Genomic DNA, 22381 nt, shown 5'->3' with positions numbered 1-22381 from the left:
TAGGGGGGGGACACATACGGATTGAGGGCCTTGTGTACAGAACCTGTCACATTTTAAGAGATTTGTGATAAACCATGGCGATTCACCTGTGCACTGGTCACAGTGAGAGCTTCAAGTGTGTTTTACTTTGAGTGAATGGTGGAAGTTGAAGCTTGCTTGTGTGATACTGGACCTTTGGTCGCACGTGGACACTGCCGTTGTATTTTTTTAAAATCCGTGTATGAAGTTTGAAAAACAACCACTTTTTTTAAATTCTTTTTTCAAAAATCTTTTTTTAATTGGTGGTTACTGCTAATATAATGCTTAATATAATATTATAATCACTGGATGATATCAGTTTACTGTGGTTTTTATTCATTTTTTATTTATTTATATAGCTAGATTTGTCATGTAGCAGGGAGAGAGTTTCCAACTGTCGGATTTTAGCATTTAGATTTTAGCATGCCACACTTTAAGTGTTGTATCATAAATTGCAAAAGACAAAGTCTCATTAATTATTTCTAGTTGGCTAGTTATTTAATGTAATATTGAGGCCATTGTACTGACAATAATAGAGGATGTGTTCTCAAAAGCCAGTACGGTGAAAGTCATTACCGTTTTGCCATTGTGCCTACAACCAAATAATTTAAATTTTAGTTCTGTTTGAAATGGGTCTTTCATGAAATAAGCCTTTTTGCATGTTTGTCAAAGGTCTGTCTGCTTACCTTGCTTAGGGCTATATTTGGTGCATGTGTGTAGGAACAGTATGTCTGTTGGTGCGGTGTGCATGTATGTCTGCTTGTGTGTGTGTGTGTGTGTGTGTGTGTGTGTGTGTACATGTATGTGGGCATGGTGCTTACGTTTCCAGGCTGGGGTTGCGGCATGTATGTGAGGGAGGGGTGTGTGCTTGTGTCTGCGTGTCCGTTTGGAGTGGTGAACGCTTGCGGCTGTCGTGGGGCTGTGCCAGGGAATGAACTGATTGGCCTCTCGTCCCGTTTGTGCCGCGCTGCGCCGGGCCTTGGCTCTCAAGGAGTACTCGAAGCTTTCTGACGTCTGTAAGATGTGTGGGAACGGTTGCCCCGACAACCCAATGGCTGCCTCTGCTCCTCATTGCCTCTCGCTTGCCATAACTCCAGTTGCACCCGGCGAGGTACCCTGCCTCTCTTTCTCTCTTCTTTCTCTCGTCTCCATTTCCTTCTCTAGCTCTCCATCTCCATCTCTCCTTCACTCTGTCTCTACTCTACTCCCTCTCCTTCCTTCTCTAGTCTCTGGCCGCTCATTTCTCTACGTGCCTCCTTCAGAAGTATAATCTGTGCCGTTGTGCTTACTGGGCCGTCGCCTTGGCCTCTGCGCTCATCGCCCTGCGGCTGCTCAGCTGTCCGTGTGGCACTCCGCTCTCCGCGAGAGTACAACCGCTATTTAATGTGCGGTAAAACCTCAGGGATGTGAACAGACGGTACCAGTCTATCAAACGCTCATCAAACCATTATCCTAGTACTCAGTACTCCTTATCAAGCTCCTTTTTAATGTTGATAGAAAACAGGTAAAAACTACGTTTTTTTTTGTTTGTTTTTTCCATCAATAAAAGACTGAAGATACTGTAATAGTATTATGTGGGAAAATTGGTCCAACAGTGTTGATGTAAAATGTAATGTTCAAAATCACAGAAAATGCTCAAATGTGTCACTGATGAGGAGAATATAGACAGAACAAATCATTATCTCATTACAGCGGGTCTGATTATTGCCTATTGTATATTGCATATACAATATAACAGTAGCCTAAATGTAAAAAAGGCGACAGTAACTTGAATATACTATTCAAATCAATAAATAATAGCCTACTTAAAAGTTTATTTTGTCATCACGTCCAACATTCCAAACATTTCAGAGTTCTGATTGATCTCCATTCTTGATGCATTCCTATCTCAGAGGTTTTACTGTACTAAGTAATGTACTGTGTGAGAGGACTGTTACACTGTGAATAATGACTACAGTACAGCAGTATTTATCAATATTGGCAGGTTTGTATCCATGTAGTTTTCTATACCAAGGCAAGAATATTGACAACTGTATTTTGTCGCAGGAAAAAGTCCCATTTACATCAGTAGATTAGTGATTTGTCAATCTGGATGTCAGGTACTACTGTCAGACATCTTGTTTAACCCGCTGTGGGGTGGGAGGTCTGGTTGTTCAAATGACTTTGGTTCATTTGTCCAGATTAGTCGAGTGTATACGTGTACAATATAAAAACAATGTAGTGAATTTATTTATGTAGTAAATGACAGTGAATTGTTTTATCTTCATTATTTTAATAATATATTATTTCCCACCAAACATGATATTAACATGATTTAACAAGCTTCATTTGCAGCAGCTAATCACCTTCTGTTAACAGTTATGTCCCTCTTTCTCTTGCTTTGTCTACCCTGCTGTCTTCTGCTTTCTGTTCCTACGCTATCCTTCCTCCCTCCCTCCCTCTCTCCCTCTCTCTCTCTCTCTTTCTTCCCCCTCTATCTCTCTCTCTTTCTCTGTGTGGAAGGAATACGTCACTGTCAGCCAATTAAACCAGATCTTCGGGATGCCGAAGGTCGACCCCTCCCCCACCTCTCCCGTTCAGTCATTCCAGTCTGTAGTTGCAGACTCCGCCTTCTCCTGCCACACCACACCACATGGCTCCTCCCTATCTCTCTCAGTTGAGGTGTGTGTCACCCATTCCCTTCATCCCCTTTTCTCCTCCCTGTGAGAGCCCTTCCGTGTTTCATCCGGCTGCTGAATTTGCATCACATCAGCAACTCAAATGTACAAGTACATAGGACGGAATCAGTGCATCATTGGCAAACCTGTGTGTCTTTCAGATAGAATAGCCGTTCTCAGTAGGGCTGCTGAACTTCAATGCGCTGTCTTTAATTTTGAATAGTAAACCCTTTTTTAAAAAAATATAAGGTTTTAATTTTTGCTGAGAATGTTTTTATTTCAGTAACGTGCAAACCACTCTGTAGTACAAGGAATGAAAATATTTATTTTGTGTGTTTTATTCAGTGACAAAGTGCATAGCGGTTTCTGAGCACTGGATTGTGAGTGTGTTGATTTCTGTGTGATGTACAATGAGCTCTTATTCTGTGTCCCTCAGAGGATTGCTTTTCCAGGGGCTGTAATCCAGTTGTATTACCCCACAATGCACTGCTTCTCAGCATTACTGCTACACACCACCAATCTAATTGTTGTCATTTGTTAACCACATTGTCCTCTAACCTACAAGTCTGTAGCTATATTTAGCTACAGGTAATAACTGTCTATTTTTATTCATTAACACAATGTTAATATAGTGCTTATGAAGGTGCTATGTACTGCTTATGAAGGAGTTACATAGCTTTTACAAAAGGCCGTTCATAGCCTTTATATGTTTAAGTGCTACCAATACTGGTTGAATCCAAGCCTGTCTCTCTTTTATTTTCATTTTAAATGCAAACCATTAACCAGTGAATGCTGGTTTGGGAAAAATATTTCAAATGATTTGTAGTTAGAGGTAGCGCATGATTAATTATATGTAGCTGCTGCTCAGGATAGTACAATGCAAATCAAACCATGTATACATTTTGTGTTTCTTGAGGTCTATCGTACAGTAAAGTAACCGTAGTTTGATGTACTCTGTTTTCAGTTAATGAAAAACGCACAACCACATCCCGCATTAGCAGCATAACAAAATATACTTTGTTTGAAGTACTATTATTATTATTATTATTTTGATGAATATGAATTGACAAGGGATTGACACATACGGGGATTCTTGGGATTTTATCTGCCATTCCTTACTCAAGCAAGTTAATTTTTAGTATCCTTGTTGACAAAGCTGTTGTTCTCTGTCCTTCTCTTTCTCTTCTTCTCTTGTTCTGTATCTGCTCCTGTGCCGTTTCCCTTCCTTCCTCCCGTTCGGTCGCGCTCTCTCTCTGTCCTCCTCTTCTGGGATGCCCGCTCCTCTCGTACTCCAGCCTGACTGGACTAGGCCTCAGATCCCCGCAGTGGATTTAGAGCGCTGGTACCAGGAGGTCATGGAGGCTGGCCAGCCCTGCCCTCCCCCTCTCCCAGCTAAATCTCTCTCAGGCCGCCGGCCGGCACAGGTAACGAGAGAGCCTGCTCTCCTTTTCTTCCTTGTTCTGTTCCTTCCGCTCAGCTCTTGTTTCTCTGACTGACTGCTGGCCGCTCCCACAGTGCGGGTGTTTTAAGGTGACATCCTAGGCAGTGTAGTTCTTTAGAAACGGCCTTGCATGCGAATCCACATCTCCCCTGACTTTTAAACTATGTCTGGTTTGCGAGAATGCCACCGCTGCGTGTTAGTAGGAATAGAAAGCGGATGCTACTTCTGTATTTAAATGTATTAAATGCAGGGATAATCAACTGAAGTGTTTTAAGATGGAGTCTTTGTCTTTAATTAGAATCCAATGAAATGTTTGTGATACCGAACTGAAAGATCAAGTTTGGTTGAGTTGGGGGGAACAATTTTCTGTTGTGAGATGAGATGATTTTCCCCAGCAAAGGTGGTGGTGTAATGCTGCAGTGATGAACATGATAGGTTCATAGTGCATTACAAACACAAGTTGAATAAACACGGCTTCGTATAGCCTGTGACCTCTGACCCCTGCGACTGCACGTGCAGGTGTTCCGCTCCAGACTGGACAGCGATGGCGGGCAGACGGGGCTCCGTTCCAAGGCCAGTGTCGGGTCTTCTCCTCAGTACAGCACGGCAACGCTGGGCCGGAACACGCCATCCAAGGTCTGGCACATCTCCAGCGGGTTCATTTTCCCCCCCTGCCACCAGCACTCTCTTGGCCTCTCAGGAGACCTTAAGCACTTGGGTCTGGTTTAAGGGCACCAATATACACCATACTAAACAACCAAATGTCAGAGTCCAGGATGAAAGCCAATCAGTGATAAGGTCATACAGCTTCTCTGTGATCATGTGATTTGTTTTGTTTTTTCACTCACATGGCGTTACTGCTGATTGGCTGTCTGACCAGCACCCAATATGTAAATGTTGCACTCTGTGTGACTCCCCTGCGGGGACGGAAGAGCTGGACACAGGGTGATATGGGAAATCCAGAAGTAGCCGGTCTTTATTTATACATTTATAAATTGGAAAAAAAACTAGCTAGCCAAGCAAACAGTAAAATAAACAAAAAGCCTTCCCCTTTCACCCTCATGGGATTCAGGCCAAAATAATAAATTCATATTCATGATAATAATGAAATAAAATAAAACAGTAATGCGTAGCTTTTCAGCTATCTTGTTCTCAGGCTTCTGTTCTCTCCTCTGTGCTCTGTTCTGTTCTCTTTGTGTACGTGTATGTTCCCTATGTTTCCATACCAATGCTGCTATGTCTAGTACACAATATATCTGGGTCATTCACAGGAAGAGAGGGGGATAGGTTTTTATTTTATATTGATTGTAACGAAATGCAGTGCTTGGTGCTTTCATGGCGTTTGCCTGAATGTGTACGTGGGCGGTGCCCCCTCTTCTTCTGTGGTCCCCCCAGAGTCCCCTGATGAACCACAGCAACACAGGCAGTCTGCCCCGAAACCTGGCAGCCACCCTGCAGGACATTGAGACCAAAAGGCAGCTGGCACTGCAGCAGAAAGGTAGGGCTTACCTCTCTGGGGTCTCCTATCCCATCATGCAGTGCTCCATGTCCGGCCTGGGCTCTGGGCACAGATCCTAATCTTTGCTCTCCTCAACTTCTCTACTGGTTGAAAAACATTTTACAGGACCTGGAAATGGAACAATAGGCCAAAGATTCATATCATACACCATTGCAGATGCATACTATCACGTAGTTTCAAGTGCTAGATACTATCTAGATTTTAGACAAACTAGGTATTAGGTGTACGTTTGTGGTAGGAAAATGGAAAGCAGTGTTGGGCTGAGTGGCCTGTTTTCATGTTATCTATGCATGGACACAGACTACAAATGTTCAGTGTTAATTCAACTCAACACAGTACGCATGACTCCAGTAGAGACCATATGTATTCTGTAACAGTTGTTTTAACACCAAACATTTTACTATGTAGGGATTTGAAAATGTCAAAACACTGTCTGGCTGTTACATCAGGTCTCCAACGGTGTAACATGGCTTTCCTGCCAAAAATAGTTAACACAATTTTAATACAGCTGTTGCAGTTAATCAAAAAAAATAAATATATATATATAGTCCTGTAAATGGCACAATAAGAGCACAGCAAGTCTGATTAATGTGAAATACAGCACTTATCAGTGAAGATGTATGATTGGGTTTTTTTGTGGAAAGCCAGCAGACTGATTATCTGTTCAAAGGGAGACCTCTGTGTCCTACCGTGCAGTCATTTAGCATTTATCCAGAGCGACTTACAGTCGATCAGACTAAGAAGGGGCCAACCTCCCCCCGGAGCAATGTGGAGTTAAGGGCCAACAACAGCTGCACAGTTCTTACTGTGGCTACACTGGGGCTTGAACAACCAACCTTCCAGGTCCCGGCACCTTGGCCGCTAGGCCGTAGGCTGCCCTAGGCTACACTCTCCTCTCCTGTCGTTTTGACCTCTGTCCTCTCATCTCTGTCCCTCTCACCCCGCTCCGTCTCGCAGAGTCCTCGTCCCCAGTGTTTGAGCGTTGCCGCAGCAACAGCAGCCCTGCAGGTAGACGCTCACGGCTGGTCGTGTGTGTGTGCGCTGTTGTTTTTCGCTGAGATGAATGGAAAAAGCCCCCGTTTATAGAAAGACAGCCTGGGCATTCCTGAGATCCTGGACACTGCTCTTTCTTTCTTATTCTCTTTCTTTTTCTGTCCATCAACACCTCACTTCATTTGTCCAAATGTTGATCATATCAATCTACGCCGTAATGGAGAAAGGAAATTAATACATCATTAAGAGATTTATGTTATTGCATTACATTACGGTAATGGCGTTTGGCATTATTGCTTGCCGTGCACCTGCTTCTGAGACTACAACATATCAGAGGTGATATTATATTAAAGTTAAATATTAAATTACAGTTCTTGCCTTCTTCCAAAGATTGGCAATATGCAGTAAAAGTGAAGACCTGCGCATGTATTTTGTGATGCTCTGAAATGATAGCTGCGAGGATGGTTTCTGTGCTTTCCTCTTGCACTTTGGTTTTGCACTGCTTACGGCTCTTCCAGCGGATGTTTTGCAGTGAAGCCAATGTGTGTGTGCACCAGTGTGTTTGCGCATATGTGTGTGCGCGCATGGGTGTGCGTGTGTGCGTATCTGTATGTGTATGTGTGTTTGTGTGTCTGTGTGAGTGCCTGTGTATGTACGTGCACCAGTGTTTGTGTTTGTGTGTGTGTGTGTGTGTGTTTCTGCTTGTGTATTTTTGTGTGCATACATGGATCCCAGCAACCACTGTGTGTGCCTGGGCATGTGTGTGTGAAGGTACCCCAGATCTCAGGCTTGGTGTGTGTATCCTGTTACTCACTCTTTTCCTGCACTCCTGATATACGGTCCCCTCCAAAAGTATTGGAAGAGCAAGGTTGATTCCTTTGTTTTTGCTATACTCTGAAGACAATTGAATTTGAGGTCAAAAGATGTACATGAAATGTCAGCTTTTATTTCCTTGTGTTTTTTAGGTGAGCAAAAGTATTGGAACATGCGACTGAAGGGTGTTTTTTGTTGCCCAGATGTGTTTTGTTAGATTGATTGGTTAAATAGTTCTGAATGTCTCCTCTTGGTTTTAGCCTGTGAAGACTTCATTCAGATAAACCAACATGAAGGCTAGAAGAGCTGTCTTTGTAAGAAAAGCAAGCCATTGCACAAGCATTGGGGATAGCTTGTACAACAACTTGAAATATCCTGAAAAAGAAAAACCGCTGGCGTACTGAGTAACAGACATCGAACAGGTCGACCGAGGAAAGCAACAGCAGTTGATGACAGAAACATTGTGAGAGCTGTGAAGAAAAACCCCAAAACATCCATCAGTGACATCACAAACAATCTCCACGGGGCAGGGGTGAAGGTATCTAAATGAATCGTTCAAAGAAGCCTTAGAGAGCAGCAATATTTAGAGGGTCTACCACAAGATGCAAACCACTCATCAGTAGTAAGAATCAGAAGGCAAGACTACAATTGGCAAAGAAGTGCATATGAGCCACAAAAGTTCTGGAACAAAGTTTTATGGACTGCTGAGACCTATATTATACCTCTATCCCAAGTGGACGGAAAGGCCAAAGTGTGGAGAAAGAAGCAAACTACTCATGATCCAAACCATACAAGCTCATCCGTGAAGCACGCTGGAGAAAGTGTCGTGGCTTGGGCTTGCATGGCTGCTTCTGGAGCGGGCTCACTAATCTTTATTGATGATGTAACTCATGACGGTAGCAGCAGGATCAATTCAGAAGTCTACAAAAACATTCGGTCTGCCAACTTATGGAGAAATGCATCCAAACTAATCGGGAGGAATTTCATCATGCAATCACCAGACCTTACCCCAATTGAGCATGCATTTCACGTCCTGAAGAGGAGATTGAAGGGACAAAAACCCCAAAGCAAACAGCAAATGAAAAAGGCTGCAGTAAAAGCCTGGAAAAGCATCACAAAAGAAGAATGGTTATGCCAATGGGTCACAGGCTTGATGCAGTTATTGCAAGCAAGGGATATGCTACCAAATATGTGTGTCATTTACTTAAATACTCTTTTCCAATACTTTTTCTCTCCTAAAAATTGGGTGCTCTGATACCAAAGGTGCAATGTTCTAAGTAGTTTAACACATCTAGGAGTAAATACCAGGAAATAAAAGCAGAAATTATTTTGTCTCAGCCCCAAATGTATTCGGTGTATCGCAAAAACAAAGGAACTGGCCTTGCTTGTTCCAATACCTTTGGAGGGGAGTGCAGAAGCGTTTGTATGCGGTCTGTATGCGGTCTCATTGCTCCGTGCGTTGACCCCGCAGGTCAGCAGGTCATTGAGGAGCAGCGCCGGCGGCTGGCGGACCTCAAGCAGAAGGCCGCGGTGGAGGCGCACAGCCAGTGGGAGGCGCTGCACGGCTCCCAGACCCAGCTTCACGCCCCCTTCCCGTCCACCGGCCCTCCCATGGTGCATCACTCCATCCTGCACCACCAGCCGCCCGCCTCCGGGGAGCGCCCCTACGACACCCTCAGCCTGGAGAGCTCCGACAGCATGGACACCAGCGTTTCCACCGGAAACAACTCCGCCTGTTCCCCTGACAACATGTCCAGGTAGGGCTTGGGGGCGATTAATAATAATAATAATTATTTTTATTTTTTTTCAGATACGATTTTTGCCTTCCCACCATTATGAAAAGGAGAAAATCGAGATAAAAAGATTTTTTTGCGCTGCGTTCCATTTCGTAATCGTTCTCGTTTTTGTCTTGTGTTGTGAATCCAGCGCACCCCTTTCCTTCACAGTGGTGCGCTCGCCCCCCCACCCCCAAGCCCAAACACGCTGTACCATGAGTCACTCATGATGAGTGGAGAACTATAGTGATGGCGTCGTCCTCCCGGCTTTACAAAAACCAATCACCGCTCACAACTCAAGTAAACGCACGTAGACACATGTGCCCTTGGGATAGCAAGCCCATGTAAACCCCATGACTTGCCCTGCTGAACACGGGATGACAGTTATGTTTTGAAGACCACGGGACGGCAGTTATGTTTTGAAGACCACGGGACAACAGTTATGTTTTGAAGAACACGGGACGGCAGTTATGTTTTGAAGAACACGTGACGGCAGTTATGCTTTCCAAAACATGCGGCATACTGTTGTCAGGGCCACTCAGTTTCCCCACTCAGGGACCCTCCTGTTCTGGTGACCCCAGGCTCTGTCCTACCATCAGCAGGATCTCTCACGCATTCAGCCCTGCCATTACTGATCCGCTCTGCCACGGCTTTTTCATCAGCACCAACCTCTCAGCAACTCAGATAATTATCACTGATATGCTTATATCTGAATATCTGATGTCTGTAACTGTGATGTCTGTGTATGTACTGTGTGTGTGTGTGTGTGTGTGCATACTGTACACACAATATGCATACTGAACGTCTGATTGTCCTAAGGGTAAGCACATATCTGAAGTGTAGGTTTGCTGTTACCATGGTGATTTTAGGCTTTCAAGTCTAGGGCTCCTGCTCAATGCTCCACTAGCATAGAAACATTACTGCTCTTATTATCAGTTGCGCATGCATTATGCATTCCTGCAGCTAGGCCGTTCACTGATGTGATTCAGATGAATAGGCGTTATTAGAGTTGCGCCGCGCTCCTGCGGTGAGCCCTGGATGCCACGGTAGTTTCCTGGCTGGGCCCGGTTCTGCAGCTCGGGGCCGAGGCTGGACCGGACCCTGCTCGGACTGTCGCCGCGCAGCTCAGCCGGGCTCAGATAAGTGGGGTCGGGGGCCCATGGCACCCCGGATAACCTGGCATGGCTCAGGCAGTAAGAGCAGTCGTCTGGCAGTCGGAGGGTTGGCGGTTCGATCCCCCGCCCGGGCTGTGTCGAAGTGTCCCTGAGCAAGACACCCAACCACCTAAATGCTCCTGACGAGCTGGTCGGTGCCTTACATGGCAGCCAGTCGCCGTCGGTGTGTGAGTGTGTGTATGAATGGGCGAATGAGAAGCATCAATTGTACAGCGCTTTGGATAAAGGCGCTATATAAACGCCAGCCATTTATATTAACCCTCTGTGTGGTTGCAGCGCCAGCGGGATGGACGCCCTGAAGCTGGAGGAAATGGAGAGGATGCTGAAGGAGGCTCAGCTGGAGAAGGCCCGGCTGATCGAGTGTCGAGTGAGTCTGAACCTGACAGTAGGTTGCTCTGGATAAACTCACACTTAATTGTGCCAGCTCTTAAAGGGGCAAGTCCAGTCAAAACTGAGCTCACTCGTCCGCCAGCGCCCACCAGGAGCCTCAGCTGTCCGCCTGCATACCGCCTGAGGGCGTCACAGCAGGGTGGGCATTTTCACTCTAATCTGCAGAGCAGAACAGCCCCGTTTCCTGCACTTGGAGACACATATAGGAAGGATAATCGTGTAGAGGAATGCATTTTACATGTGTTTTTCTGCATCCATTTCATATATAATTGAATGAAAACTGAGATGGCAACAATAGAGGCTCTCCAATTTATGTACAATTTACTGCCCGTAGTGGGTCTCATGTCAACAGTTCATATGTATCATCAAAATGATTTTAAACATTTTTGACCAGACTTCCCCTTTAACTGTGTCTGTTGTGCAAGGTACCTGTATGTGCATGGCAAATATGAAAAGTGGTCAATTTAATGGTAAAATAAGAAATTCCAAATATATTTATGTGGATTGTTCTTCTTCATATAGCTTGCATTTATACATTGTAGAATACGGCTAAATGCAAAAGCATAGGGACAGCTGTGTCAAATTGGCTGTTTTTCCTCAAATCTTTCTACAGTGTTTTATCGCAAGTCTCAAGCGGGGACTGTGGGAAAAATTTGCAATTGCCGCATTAATTTCATGTGTTTTTTTAACAGACATCAAATTATATTACTGACTATGCCAGTCAGACACTTCTATTCCTCGTCAGCACAAGTACTGGGACATGTGACCACCAATTGGTTCAAATTTCACAGGTTTACCATATATCATTTACTCCACTCTTAATTATTTGGCTTACTACTTCATCTGTCAATTACTGTGGAGTGTGATGGCTTGGGCCTGTGTGGCTGGGACCAGCTCCAAGTCTTTATTTAACCAGTGATGGCAACCAGAAAAAACAACCAATTAGCCACAACTGTCTCAATATGTGTGTATTAATATAACTGCTATTCCAAAATATGAAGGAGATTCTTTTGATCTTATATGTATTTATGCATGTGTGTATTTTATTAAATATAATGACACGACACATTTTCAGACAGTATCTGTATACAATGACATGGAAGGTATAATAATTGGCGTATGTAATGTGGTGATATTGGCACGTGTGCATGTGTGACGTGAGGGGAGGGGGTTGAATAAGGTGCACTGTAAGGGATGCAACCCGCCCTTTCCTTCCCCCCCCCCCCCCTCTCTCTCATTCCCCTCCCCTCCCTTCCACATTCTCTCCCCCCCTCTTCCATGCCATCTCACTCCCTCCCTCTGCCCTCCTACCCCCCCCCCCCCCCCCCCCCACCAGGAGAAGGAGGCGCACGCCCGCAAGCAGATGCTGGAGGAGGAGCGTCGGAGGCGCGAGGAGGCGGAGAAGCGGCTGCAGGAGGAGACCGTGCACCGGGAGCGTCTGGTGGAGAAGGAGGTGAAAATGCGGGAGAAGCACTTCTCTCAGGTCAGTGTCACTCCCGCTCCCAGTGCGGGGCGTTGCACGACTCCTCCAGTCTACTTCCTTCTTCAGTTTGTGCCCCCGTTTTTAAAGCCTGATTTGTCCTGTGTGGGCCACCGTTGTTCAGAGATGCTCTTCTGCGTACCACTGTTGTAAGGTGTGGTTTTTTTTAAAAGTCACTGTCAGGTTCCTGTCAGCTTTGACCAGTCCGGCCTCGGACGTCTCTCCTTAACAAGGCATTTTTTTGCCCACAGAACTGCCCTTTTACTGGATGCTTTTTTTGTTTTTGTTTTTCGCACCGTTCTCTGTAAACTGTAACCTAAATGTAATCTCAAAGAAAAAGACTGTAAACTCCTCCTGCCTTATCGGTTTTCATTTATTAATAAACACGGAAGGTTGCTTTACCTGATCTGTACGGTTTCACGCTAGCTTACGACGGGGACGGAAAGAGACGTGGACATTTGGGAAGGTCGTAACGTGAGGGGTGTTGGGTGACCTCCTCAGGCCCGTCCCATGACGCGCTACCTGCCCATTCGGAAGGAGGAGTTTGACCTGCGCGCTCACATCGAGTCGTCTGGCCACAGTGTGGACACCTGCTTCCATGTGATCCTGACAGAGAAGATGTGTAAGGGCTACCTAGTGAAGATGGGCGGGAAGATCAAGTCGTGGAAGAAGCGCTGGTTCGTCTTTGATCGCCTCAAGCGGACGTTCTCCTATTACGTAGGTAGGGCCAATTTTTGGACTTGACGAGTTAAAGCTGTCTGCAGCTTGGCTACCATCATATTCGGTATTTCATGGAAATACAATTTTTGTCATTCGCTGGAAAATGTTCTCATGAAATTATCACAGGTAATACATTTGAAAACAGTCCGAGGGAATCTGTCATATGCTTGGTTATTAACTGCATCTTTATTTTCACATGAATCTGACATTCAGCCCATTCTAGCTCACTGTACTGTAAATGAAATGGATTTTGTCTTCTTTGGCTCTCTGTAACAAGACAAAATCTATTTCATTTACAGTACTTTTAAAAGGGCAGTATAGATTTTTAACAGTTGGCAGAAAAAAGTAGTGGTTAATTGGCACTTGTAAATGATAAATTTACTATAAATGTATTACAAAAGCATTTTTAGTGACTCTTGTTGCCCTCCTCTGTGGTTCATATTTATACTCTATATATTCTGCTTTCATACATGCAAATCTGCCATTTGGATTAATCATATATTAATTGGTCTTTCCCATGGTACTGCTTTGCATATCATGTCCCCCCCCCCCCCCTCTCTCTTTCCAGATAAACACGAGACCAAGCTGAAAGGAGTAATCTATTTCCAGGCTATTGAGGAAGTTTACTATGACCACCTGCGCAGTGCAACAAAGGTACCAAGTCTTAACGGGCTCTCTTGAGCCTTGAATGATGACTCATAGTGCTCATCGACTTTCACATTCTCTGTTATTTTTATACAGATTCAGTATATAAGTGTGCACATGTACTGGGCCCTCCAAAATCATTCACACCTTTCACTTGTGGACTTCAACAATTCAAAAAAAACAGATTTTGATTAATTTCAAGTCTGGAAACTGAGATTGCCTTGCAGAACAGTAATTCCGTGGTCAGCTAACCAATTCTTGGTTAATTTTGAGGTATGCTTGGGATTGTTGTCTTGCTGAATTTGTGGCCAAGCGTGAGCTTCCTGGCAGAGGGAACCAGGTTTTCGGGCAAAATTGGAATACTGATTCCATGAGCCTTGTGACCAGTAGATGCGAAACATCCCCATAACATCGAAGATCTGCCACCGTATTTCACTGTTGGTCTGATCTTCTTTTCCACATCTGCTGGTGTGCTGGGCCAAGAAGCTTACTTTTGGTCATATCTGAACGTAACACAGTTCAGTTCAAAGGTCAAAGGCTGTTAAGACAGATATTTTTGTTGAATTCCCTCAATTGCGGCTTTTTTTCTGGAAACACTTCTGATGCTAGATTTTGGTCATTTTTTGTCATCGACTGCATTTTTTCAACATACAATATAGCTGATTACCTATATTATGTATATATCATTATTTGCTCATATTTATTTAGGGTGTGAGTAATTTTGGAGTGTTTTGTCCATGTTTATATGTGGACGCTTTCCATGTACTGTATATACATCCACATATCCCAAATATGCAATAATGCCGATGTACAAATATGGCAATATGATTTTTAAAAATATTTCACATGTATATGAATATATTTGACATATTAAGGTGCATGCTATATATTAGTATGTATATACATTTACGGTATATAGGATTGTGCATGACATTAAATGACATTAAAACATTTTAATAGCAATAAGCCAACAGTTCCATGGTGGAATATAATATTAAAGTTATTTAAATATATTACTTTTTATAAACCACTTATTTAACCACATTCATGTAAAGGGGAAAACATGTCCATGTATTTGGTTTCTTTGGCTTTTTAATCTTTTTTTATTATTTTTTTAAATCTTTGTTTCATCTTTCATATCTTTCTTTCCATCTTTCTCTCCATGTTTTTGCCCCCCCTTGTCTGTTCTGTACTGTGCCTGGCTGGTCTCAAAGAAAGGATTTTTCAACCTGAAATTGGTCAATGTATGTACCGCTTACTGGAGGAGTGGGAGTGAACCTCCTCAGCCTACGTTCTGAACCATTACATACATCTGTGTATATGAACCTAGCAGATGTCTTCGTTATATACCCTGTTAAAGTTTGGCAGGAGATACTATATTGACTTACCTCAATCCTATATATATATATATATATATATATATATATATATATATACACACACTCCTGTGTTTATTGGACAAATTCAGTGTCCAAACCACAGATCTTTTACAGGTGATTTGTATATGGATTATGGATTGTATATGAATAGTTTCACATTTTGGCCTGCTCATAATGGTTAGTCATGCTTGTTTCTCAGCCTGGTGTGGGGTATATATTCCAAGTAGTAGCTGAATGGCTGATGGCAACAAATGGAGTGTACAAATTAGGGAACCTATTCTGTCTGATGCATGTGAGTTAATGTGAGGTTAAGTGTGTTAGCGTGTGTATGTGTTAGTGTCAGCGTGCTAGTGCATTAGAGTTTGAGGGTGTGAGTTAGTGTCAGTGTATGTGAGTTAGTGTGTGCTATCACTTGACTTCTCTTATCCATTTCCTCCAGAAACTCTCTGAGCTCCTGCCTGTTCAGTTTCAGAGAGAGGTCTGTCCCGAATGCTTATCAACCTGTGTGGCTTTTGTGTTTGTAAGACCTTACCAGCTCCTCAAGAAGTCCTAATTGGTGTTATTACTTCATTCAAAACCTGTGGTTGTTTTTTTATTGTTGCTTTTAAATGTGAAATACTTTGCTTAAATCTTTTGTGCAAGTTGAGGTGCTTAATTAGAAGGCCTCAAAATAATTGTAATCTCTTCGTAAGATGCTTGTTTAGATTTACGGTTTGTATAAATTTAACATACTAGTTTCCAGTCTCTGGTTGCATTGACCTGGTATTTAGGGCCTGTGGCTGATGATTGATAAATGATTAGTGCCTGTTGGAGAGTCTCAAATAATGGGCATGCATGTTGTTTTTGCACCCTGGCTTTGACGGTCTCGAAAGGTCTTAATGAATGCAGTCAGAAGTAGTTGCGCTCTTGCCACGCAGCATTGATAACTGCTACACTTGAATGCAGACGGCATTGGCTTTTCTGGAGGGCTTTGCGGTGATGAAAGAAGCCTATTTAGCTGCACTCAGCAATGCAAACGATCATGGTTCTTCAAACAGTTGAATTTGAATGAATCGGTGGAGAATTCCCTCAACTTTATAAGGAACACAACAACCAAGGCATGGGTAAAATATTGCTTATAACAACAAATACAGTTAAGTAAGGGATGGAAACTGCCAGGTACTTTGCCCAAACAAACACAAGCCCAGCTAGCCAAGCGCATGTGAATTAGAAATATGAAAAACAAAGTTATATGTGACTGCTGTGCAACATGAATGGTGGTCATTTGCTATGTCCATCTTGTATTCACCCGCTACTGCCCTGAGGGTTGTTTTTGTGGGGTTTTATGTCTACAAAACCAAATATTTTTACAAAACACAAAACTGTGCCTACAGTAAATTATGTCTGCGCACGTAGCAAGTTCAGTCAATCTCACAAGCTTTTCTTCATCGCACATTTATTTTCAGTGTTTCTGGAGGGTTTCTTCAGAGCCCAGTTACAGCACAGCACAGTTACAGGAACAGGAAAGGGGTTTGAATGTGTGCATTCTGCGTGGTTGAATGCTCCTAAAGTTCGCCTCGGTAGGGTATAGTCCCTGATAATAGCCGCATGTCTCCTTTTGCTTTCAGAGTCCAAACCCCTCTCTGACCTTCTGTGTGAAGACGCACGACCGACTCTACTACATGGTGGCACCCTCGCCAGAAGCCATGAGGGTCTGGATGGACGTCATAGTAACGGGAGCTGAGGGCTACACACAATTTATGAACTGAAAGAAAACACTCCTGAGTGGACAATAAGAGACGAGACTGTCAGATGACTCGTGGCCCCATGATCTATGGCCTACAGTACAGGAAACTCAAGGTTTTTGGGAAATACAGCCTTTATATTTAGTCAGTTTTATATCTTTTTTTATCATTTATCTGTGATTTTTTTAACCTGTTTTCTGCTTGGATCAAAAAGGGAGTTCTGGAAGACAGAAGAAAAACAGTGATTGAAAACCTTTTGACTGATGGTTTTGTGGCCCTGTTGCAATTGCCAATGTAGATTTTATCTGAGCAACAGTCCTTTACTAACAAGGACTGATTTCTAAATAACAGTATTTTTTGGTTTGAGTTTTAATAATTTAAATGTTTTTTGACACGTAAAACTAAGATCTAGCAAAAATATAAACTGGCAGTGCATTGGGAGATACATTTTTTAAAACATATCTATGGTGCCATTTGTAAACAGTACAGGAAATGTACATCATTCTGACTGTAATCAACGCTTTTTAATCTTTCGTATTGATTTTTTTATTATTATTTTTTACTGGAGAACACGCGTTATGGCATATTAGAAACAAGGACGATGAAATCCTTCAAAGTAAGAACTTCTCAGGAAGGAGTCCATTTCCCATTTTAGTTTTTAAAACTGGCACCCGTGGGAAAAGCATGATTAATAGTTCACTGTGTCAATGTGAATTTTAATAACAGTGTCAGGTGAAAACACACAATGTGTACAGGTACACAATAAAGAAGCACCAAAAAAACTCCACCCCAAAAAAATAAAAAATAAAAATATTTTTTTTATTTTTTACCCGTCACCTCAAACACTGCCGGGACTGCTCCTTCAGGGGGCTGATGGGGAACAGTAAAGTATGTGGACATTGTTCTGATTAGCTGAACTCAGAAAGGCAAATGTTCCTCTTTGAAAATATTCTTTATGTTGATGTGCCTTTTGTATGTATTTGTTTACCCCAGGGATTTAATTGTGGAACTTTGTTGAAATGCTTGCTGGAGTTACACATATTATCCGTGTGTATGTTCAGTAGTACTTAAAAAAAAAAAAAAAAAAAAACCTTTCTCAGTGACTCTTGGCTGAGGTTTGCACAGGGTCCTCTTCTTGACTGAAATATGTATTGACTGAAATATTCTGAATTCTGTCTACTGCTAAATAGCGGTGCAATACTGGAGGAATGAGCTGCAGCAACAGGCTTAGCCATCACCTAATTTAGCCGAATCTTATCATGTCTCTGTAAAGTTAATTCAAAGATTTCATGTATTCTCTGTGAGTCTTTGTGTTATGGTTGAGCAGAAGATATGAACACCACTGACTGACAAAAAAAACCAACCAATAAGGAAAATCCTCACGCTGCCAGGCTCCTCACAGTGAACAGGCTAACCTGTTTGTCTCTGCTACACCAGTCCCCATGCGTGTGAATAAAACATTACTTATAACTTCACAAAAAAAAAAAAAAAAAAAAAGCAACTGTGTCGTCAGAGTTTGTGCTTGGTTTACCAAAGACTTAACTAAAGATCAAAACAACTGCTGTTAAAGTGTCATTTTACTGTATTTATATATTATATTAATGTATAATGTGCCATATGTTGGGGACAGGGCAGCATGGATGGTGCAGTGGGTAGCACTGCCGCCTCACAGCAAGGAGGTCCTGGGCTCGAATCCCCGTCGGCCGGGGCCTCTCTGTGTGGAGTTTGCATGTTCTCCCCGTGTGCGTGTGGGTTTCCTCCGGGTACTCTGGTTTCCTCCCACAGTCCAAAGACATGCAGGTTAGGCTGGTTGGAGAGTCTAAATTGCCCGTGGGTATGATTGTGTGAGTGAATGGTGTGTGTGCCCTGCGATGGACTGGCGACCTGTCCAGGGTGTATTCCTGCCTTTCGCCCAATGTATGCTGGGATAGGCTCCAGCCCCCCTGCGACCCTGTTCAGGATAAGCGGGTTAGGATAATGAATGAATGAATGAATGATGGGGACGGCCAGCAAGTTGTGATGAGGTGCATAATGTCCTATTAATAATAATTTCCTGAATTAAAAATTCAGTATTAGATATCACTTGATTACATTACATTACATTATTGGCATTTGGCAGACGCTCTTATCCAGAGCGACGTACAACAAAGTGCATACCCATAACCAGGGATAAGTTCGCTGAAAGACCCTAGAGGGAAGTACAATTTCAACTGCTACCTGTACAACAAAGATAAGGACGAGGGCCAATTTTTTTTTTTTTTTTGAACAAATAAACAAACAGCAAAAGTGACCAATCTATCCAAACACTGCTTACCTAGCCAACTAAAAATACCGATACACAAAGCAAGTCAGAGACAACAATTAAGGTTCACAGGGAGGTAGGGAGGGATGGGGAGAGGTGCTGCTTGAAGAGGTGTGTCTTCAGCTTGCGCTTGAAGGTGGGGAGAGATTCTACAGTTCTGACCTCGACGGGGAGTTCGTTCGGAGAGGGGGAGGTGCCAAGCGGCCTGTGGCAGCTGAACGAACAGGTCTGGCAGGGGTGTAGGGTCTGATAATTTTTTGTAGATAAGCTAGGGAAGACCCCTTAACTGCTTGGCTAGCACCAATGTTTTGAATTTGATACGAGCCATGACAGGCAGCCAGTGGAGGGAAGTAAGCAGGGGGGTGACGTGTGAGTATTTGGGAAGGTTGAAGACCAGACGAGCTGCTGCATTCTGGATAAGTTGGAGGGGTCTGATGGCGTATGCTGGGAGGCCAGCCAAGAGGGAATTGCAGTAGTCCAGGCGGGACAGAACCATCGCTTGGACCAGGAGCTGGGTCGAGTTGAGGGTGAGAAAGGGGCGGATTCTCCGTATGTTGTATAGGAAGAACCTGCAAGACCGGGTCACCGCCGCAATGTTCTCGGAAAGGGACAGTGCTGTCCATCACCACGCCAAGGTTCCTTGCACTTCCCTGAAGGAAATGGAGAGATCCAGATGAGGAGAGGTATTAGCAGGGATGAATATCATTTCAGTCTTGCCTGGGTTGAGCTTTAGATGGTGGTTGTCCATCCAGCTCTGGATGTCCCTCAGGCAAGCAGAGATAAGGGCTGAAACCTGCGTATCAGACGGCGGGAACGAGACGAAGAGTTGGGTATCGTCCGCGTAGCAGTGGTAGGATAGCCCATGTGCAGTGATCACAGGGCCAAGGGAGCTAGTGTAAAGAGAAAAAAGAAGCGGGCCTAGGACTGTGCCCTGGGGAACTCCTGTGGCGAGGGGCCGAGGTGTCGATACCGAACCAGCCCAGGCAACCTGGAAGGAGCGACCAGAGAGGTAGGACTCAATCCAGTCCAGGGCTGTGCCACAGATGCCCGTTGCTGACAGATCAGACAGGAGGATGGAGTGATCCACAGTGTCGAAGGCAGCAGAGAGATCTAAAAGAATGAGAACAGAGGAGAGGGAGGCTGCTCGGGCGGCATGGAGTGACTCACTGACGGAGAGGAGCGCAGTCTCTGTCGAGTGGCCCGATCTGAAGCCAGACTGATGGGGGTCTAGCAGGTTGTTGTTAGAAAAGAAAGAAGAAAGTTGAGTAGAAGCGGCTCCTTCTATAGTTTTAGAAAGGAAAGGAAGAAGGGATACCGGGCGGTAGTTCTGGATGATGGAGGGATCCAGAGTAGGCTTTTTTAGCAGCGGAGTGATGTGGGCCCTCTTGGAGGATGCTGGAAAACAGCCGGAAGACAGGGAGGAGTTGACAAGGGAGGTGACAAATGGGAGAATGTCAGGTGTGATAGTTTGGAGAAGAGAAGAGGGGATAGGGTCAAGGGCACAGGTTGTAGGGCGGTGGGAGAGCAGGAGTTGAGAAACATCAGAGTCTGTAAGGGGGGAGAAAGTGGAATTTGCAGCTCAGTACACAAGTGGACTGGACTTCCATTCAGCAAGGGTTGGGTCAAATGGTAAATGGTAAATGGTTGGCATTTATATAGTGCCTTTGTCCAAAGCGCTGTACAATTGATGCTTCTCATTCACCCATTCATACTCACACAAACACTCGACGGCGATTGGCTGCCATGCAAGGCTCCAACCAGCTCGTCAGGAGCAGTTAGGAGTTAGGTGTCTTGCTCAGGGACACTTCGACACAGCCCGGGTGGGGGATCGAATTGGCAACCCTCCGACTGCCAGACGACTGCTCTTACTACCTGAGCCATGTCGCCCCTCAGGTCACTTGAGTGTGATGAAATGCTGTAGACCCAGTCAACTGAAACCCCTCCCCTCCTTTGACAACACAACTCACAACCCACAGTCATCACCCTGCCGGACTGCCAGTTATAGTCACCCCAGATATGGGTCCAGATTCGTGAACAGGGGCCCATGTTTGCACTAGAACAGTGCCTTAACAGGATGAACCACCTGGCAGCTTTGTCAGTATCAGTAGAATAGAGCACACTGCTCCAGTATCAGTAGAATAGACCACACTGTTGCAGTATCAGTAGAATAGACCACACTGCTCAGCACAAACTCTGTGGCGTATTCTTACCACATCCAGATAGATGATCGCATGACCTTCTTCCTCTTCAACACGCTTCACAGTGGGACTAGCTTTCAGCTGCAGACATTATGTGCATTAAAGCATAATGATTAAAAATCAGATGCTTATTTATTACTCTAATGTCACTGTACAAGCTGTTATTTGGTGTATTTTCTTACTTTAGACCACAAACCTCTGAATGCTGAAAGCAGCCATTTTTTAAAGCCAGCAGGTTGTCAGACACAGATTCACAATTTTAGGTAAGACTAAGCTAAACACTAGCTATGCCTGAATGTTTGTTGTCTTACTGAGTCCATACGCATTGCTGGATCCGAAAGACGTGCTGTCCCGGCGATGGAGTTGGTTGCTGTGGGTGGCAGTGGTAGACTGATGTAGCGGTCCACGTACACCAGTTTCCACTCGCTATAGTTGCCGCGAGGTTGCTAGGTGTGTCCGTAGGGCCGTTGTGCATTGTGGAGGCCTCCCTCTGAGTCTCAAGAGCAGGGCGTGGATGAGGTGAAGCGAAGGTCCAAGGAGTAAAGTGCATTGAAAGAGGGTGCCTAGCTCTTATACGGGGAAAGTTTATTGCTCCCGCCATTACAGGACTGGCTAAACCAGAACATCATGCTGGGTGGACGTCGCAGAAGTGTCCCGTGGGATTAGGGACATGTAGTTTCGTACACCTGGAAACTGACTCCTCTTAAAATATCCTCTGGAATGGTATAGGTAGCTGGAATGCATTGTGACAGCAGCTGATCTTGACACTAAATAATCACACATTATACAATTAGCTCAGGAGGCGAGAGTGGTCATCAGGCAGTTGGCAGGTTGCCGATTCGATCCCCCACCCTGGGTGTGGGGGGAAGTGTCCCAATAGCTCCTGACGAGCTTGTTGGTGCCTTGTATAGCAGCCTTGGTGTGTGAATGTGTGAGTGTGTATGAATGGCATCAATTGTAAAGCACTTTGGATAAAAGTATTATATAAATGCAGTCCATTTACCATTTACACAAGGCATTAGGCTTCGCATGTACAAACATTTGGTTTTATTGGGGAACTGCAATCATGCCCTAACAATGAAATATTTACCATTTATATGGACTATGGAGGCCTCAGATATGCATATTCTCACCCAAATGTCTCACACTAAG

General features: G+C 44.2%; 1 protein-coding gene across 22 annotated transcripts in view; it reads left to right on the top strand.

Annotated features, from left to right (window-relative positions):
* LOC133132344 (pleckstrin homology-like domain family B member 1) overlaps positions 1 to 18210 on the top strand; it is a 90887-nt gene extending 72677 nt beyond the window's left edge. For 11 of the 22 annotated variants that reach the window (XM_061247709.1, XM_061247708.1, XM_061247711.1 and 8 more), the window contains 13 exons: positions 2521 to 2679; positions 3971 to 4099; positions 4636 to 4752; positions 5512 to 5614; positions 6593 to 6643; positions 8913 to 9198; positions 10668 to 10776; positions 12118 to 12264; positions 12763 to 12982; positions 13550 to 13635; positions 14841 to 14870; positions 15445 to 15483; positions 16613 to 18210. In XM_061247709.1, the coding sequence (XP_061103693.1) occupies positions 2521 to 2679; positions 3971 to 4099; positions 4636 to 4752; positions 5512 to 5614; positions 6593 to 6643; positions 8913 to 9198; positions 10668 to 10776; positions 12118 to 12264; positions 12763 to 12982; positions 13550 to 13635; positions 14841 to 14870; positions 15445 to 15483; positions 16613 to 16753 (1617 nt within the window). In that variant the 3' untranslated portion in view covers positions 16754 to 18210. Of the gene's footprint in view, positions 1 to 2520; positions 2680 to 3970; positions 4100 to 4635; positions 4753 to 5511; positions 5615 to 6592; positions 6644 to 8912; positions 9199 to 10667; positions 10777 to 12117; positions 12265 to 12687; positions 12983 to 13549; positions 13636 to 14840; positions 14871 to 15444; positions 15484 to 16612 lie in introns of those variants that run through there. The other 11 variants (XM_061247722.1, XM_061247720.1, XM_061247710.1 and 8 more) reach the window with 9 other exon arrangements.
* Positions 18211 to 22381: the final 4171 nt, after the last annotated feature.

This window comes from Conger conger, chromosome 7 (genome assembly GCF_963514075.1).
Source record: "Conger conger chromosome 7, fConCon1.1, whole genome shotgun sequence".
NCBI lineage: Eukaryota > Metazoa > Chordata > Actinopteri > Anguilliformes > Congridae > Conger > Conger conger.
Note: the sequence above shows the minus strand (reverse complement) of the source record. Positions and strands in the feature narration are given on the sequence as shown.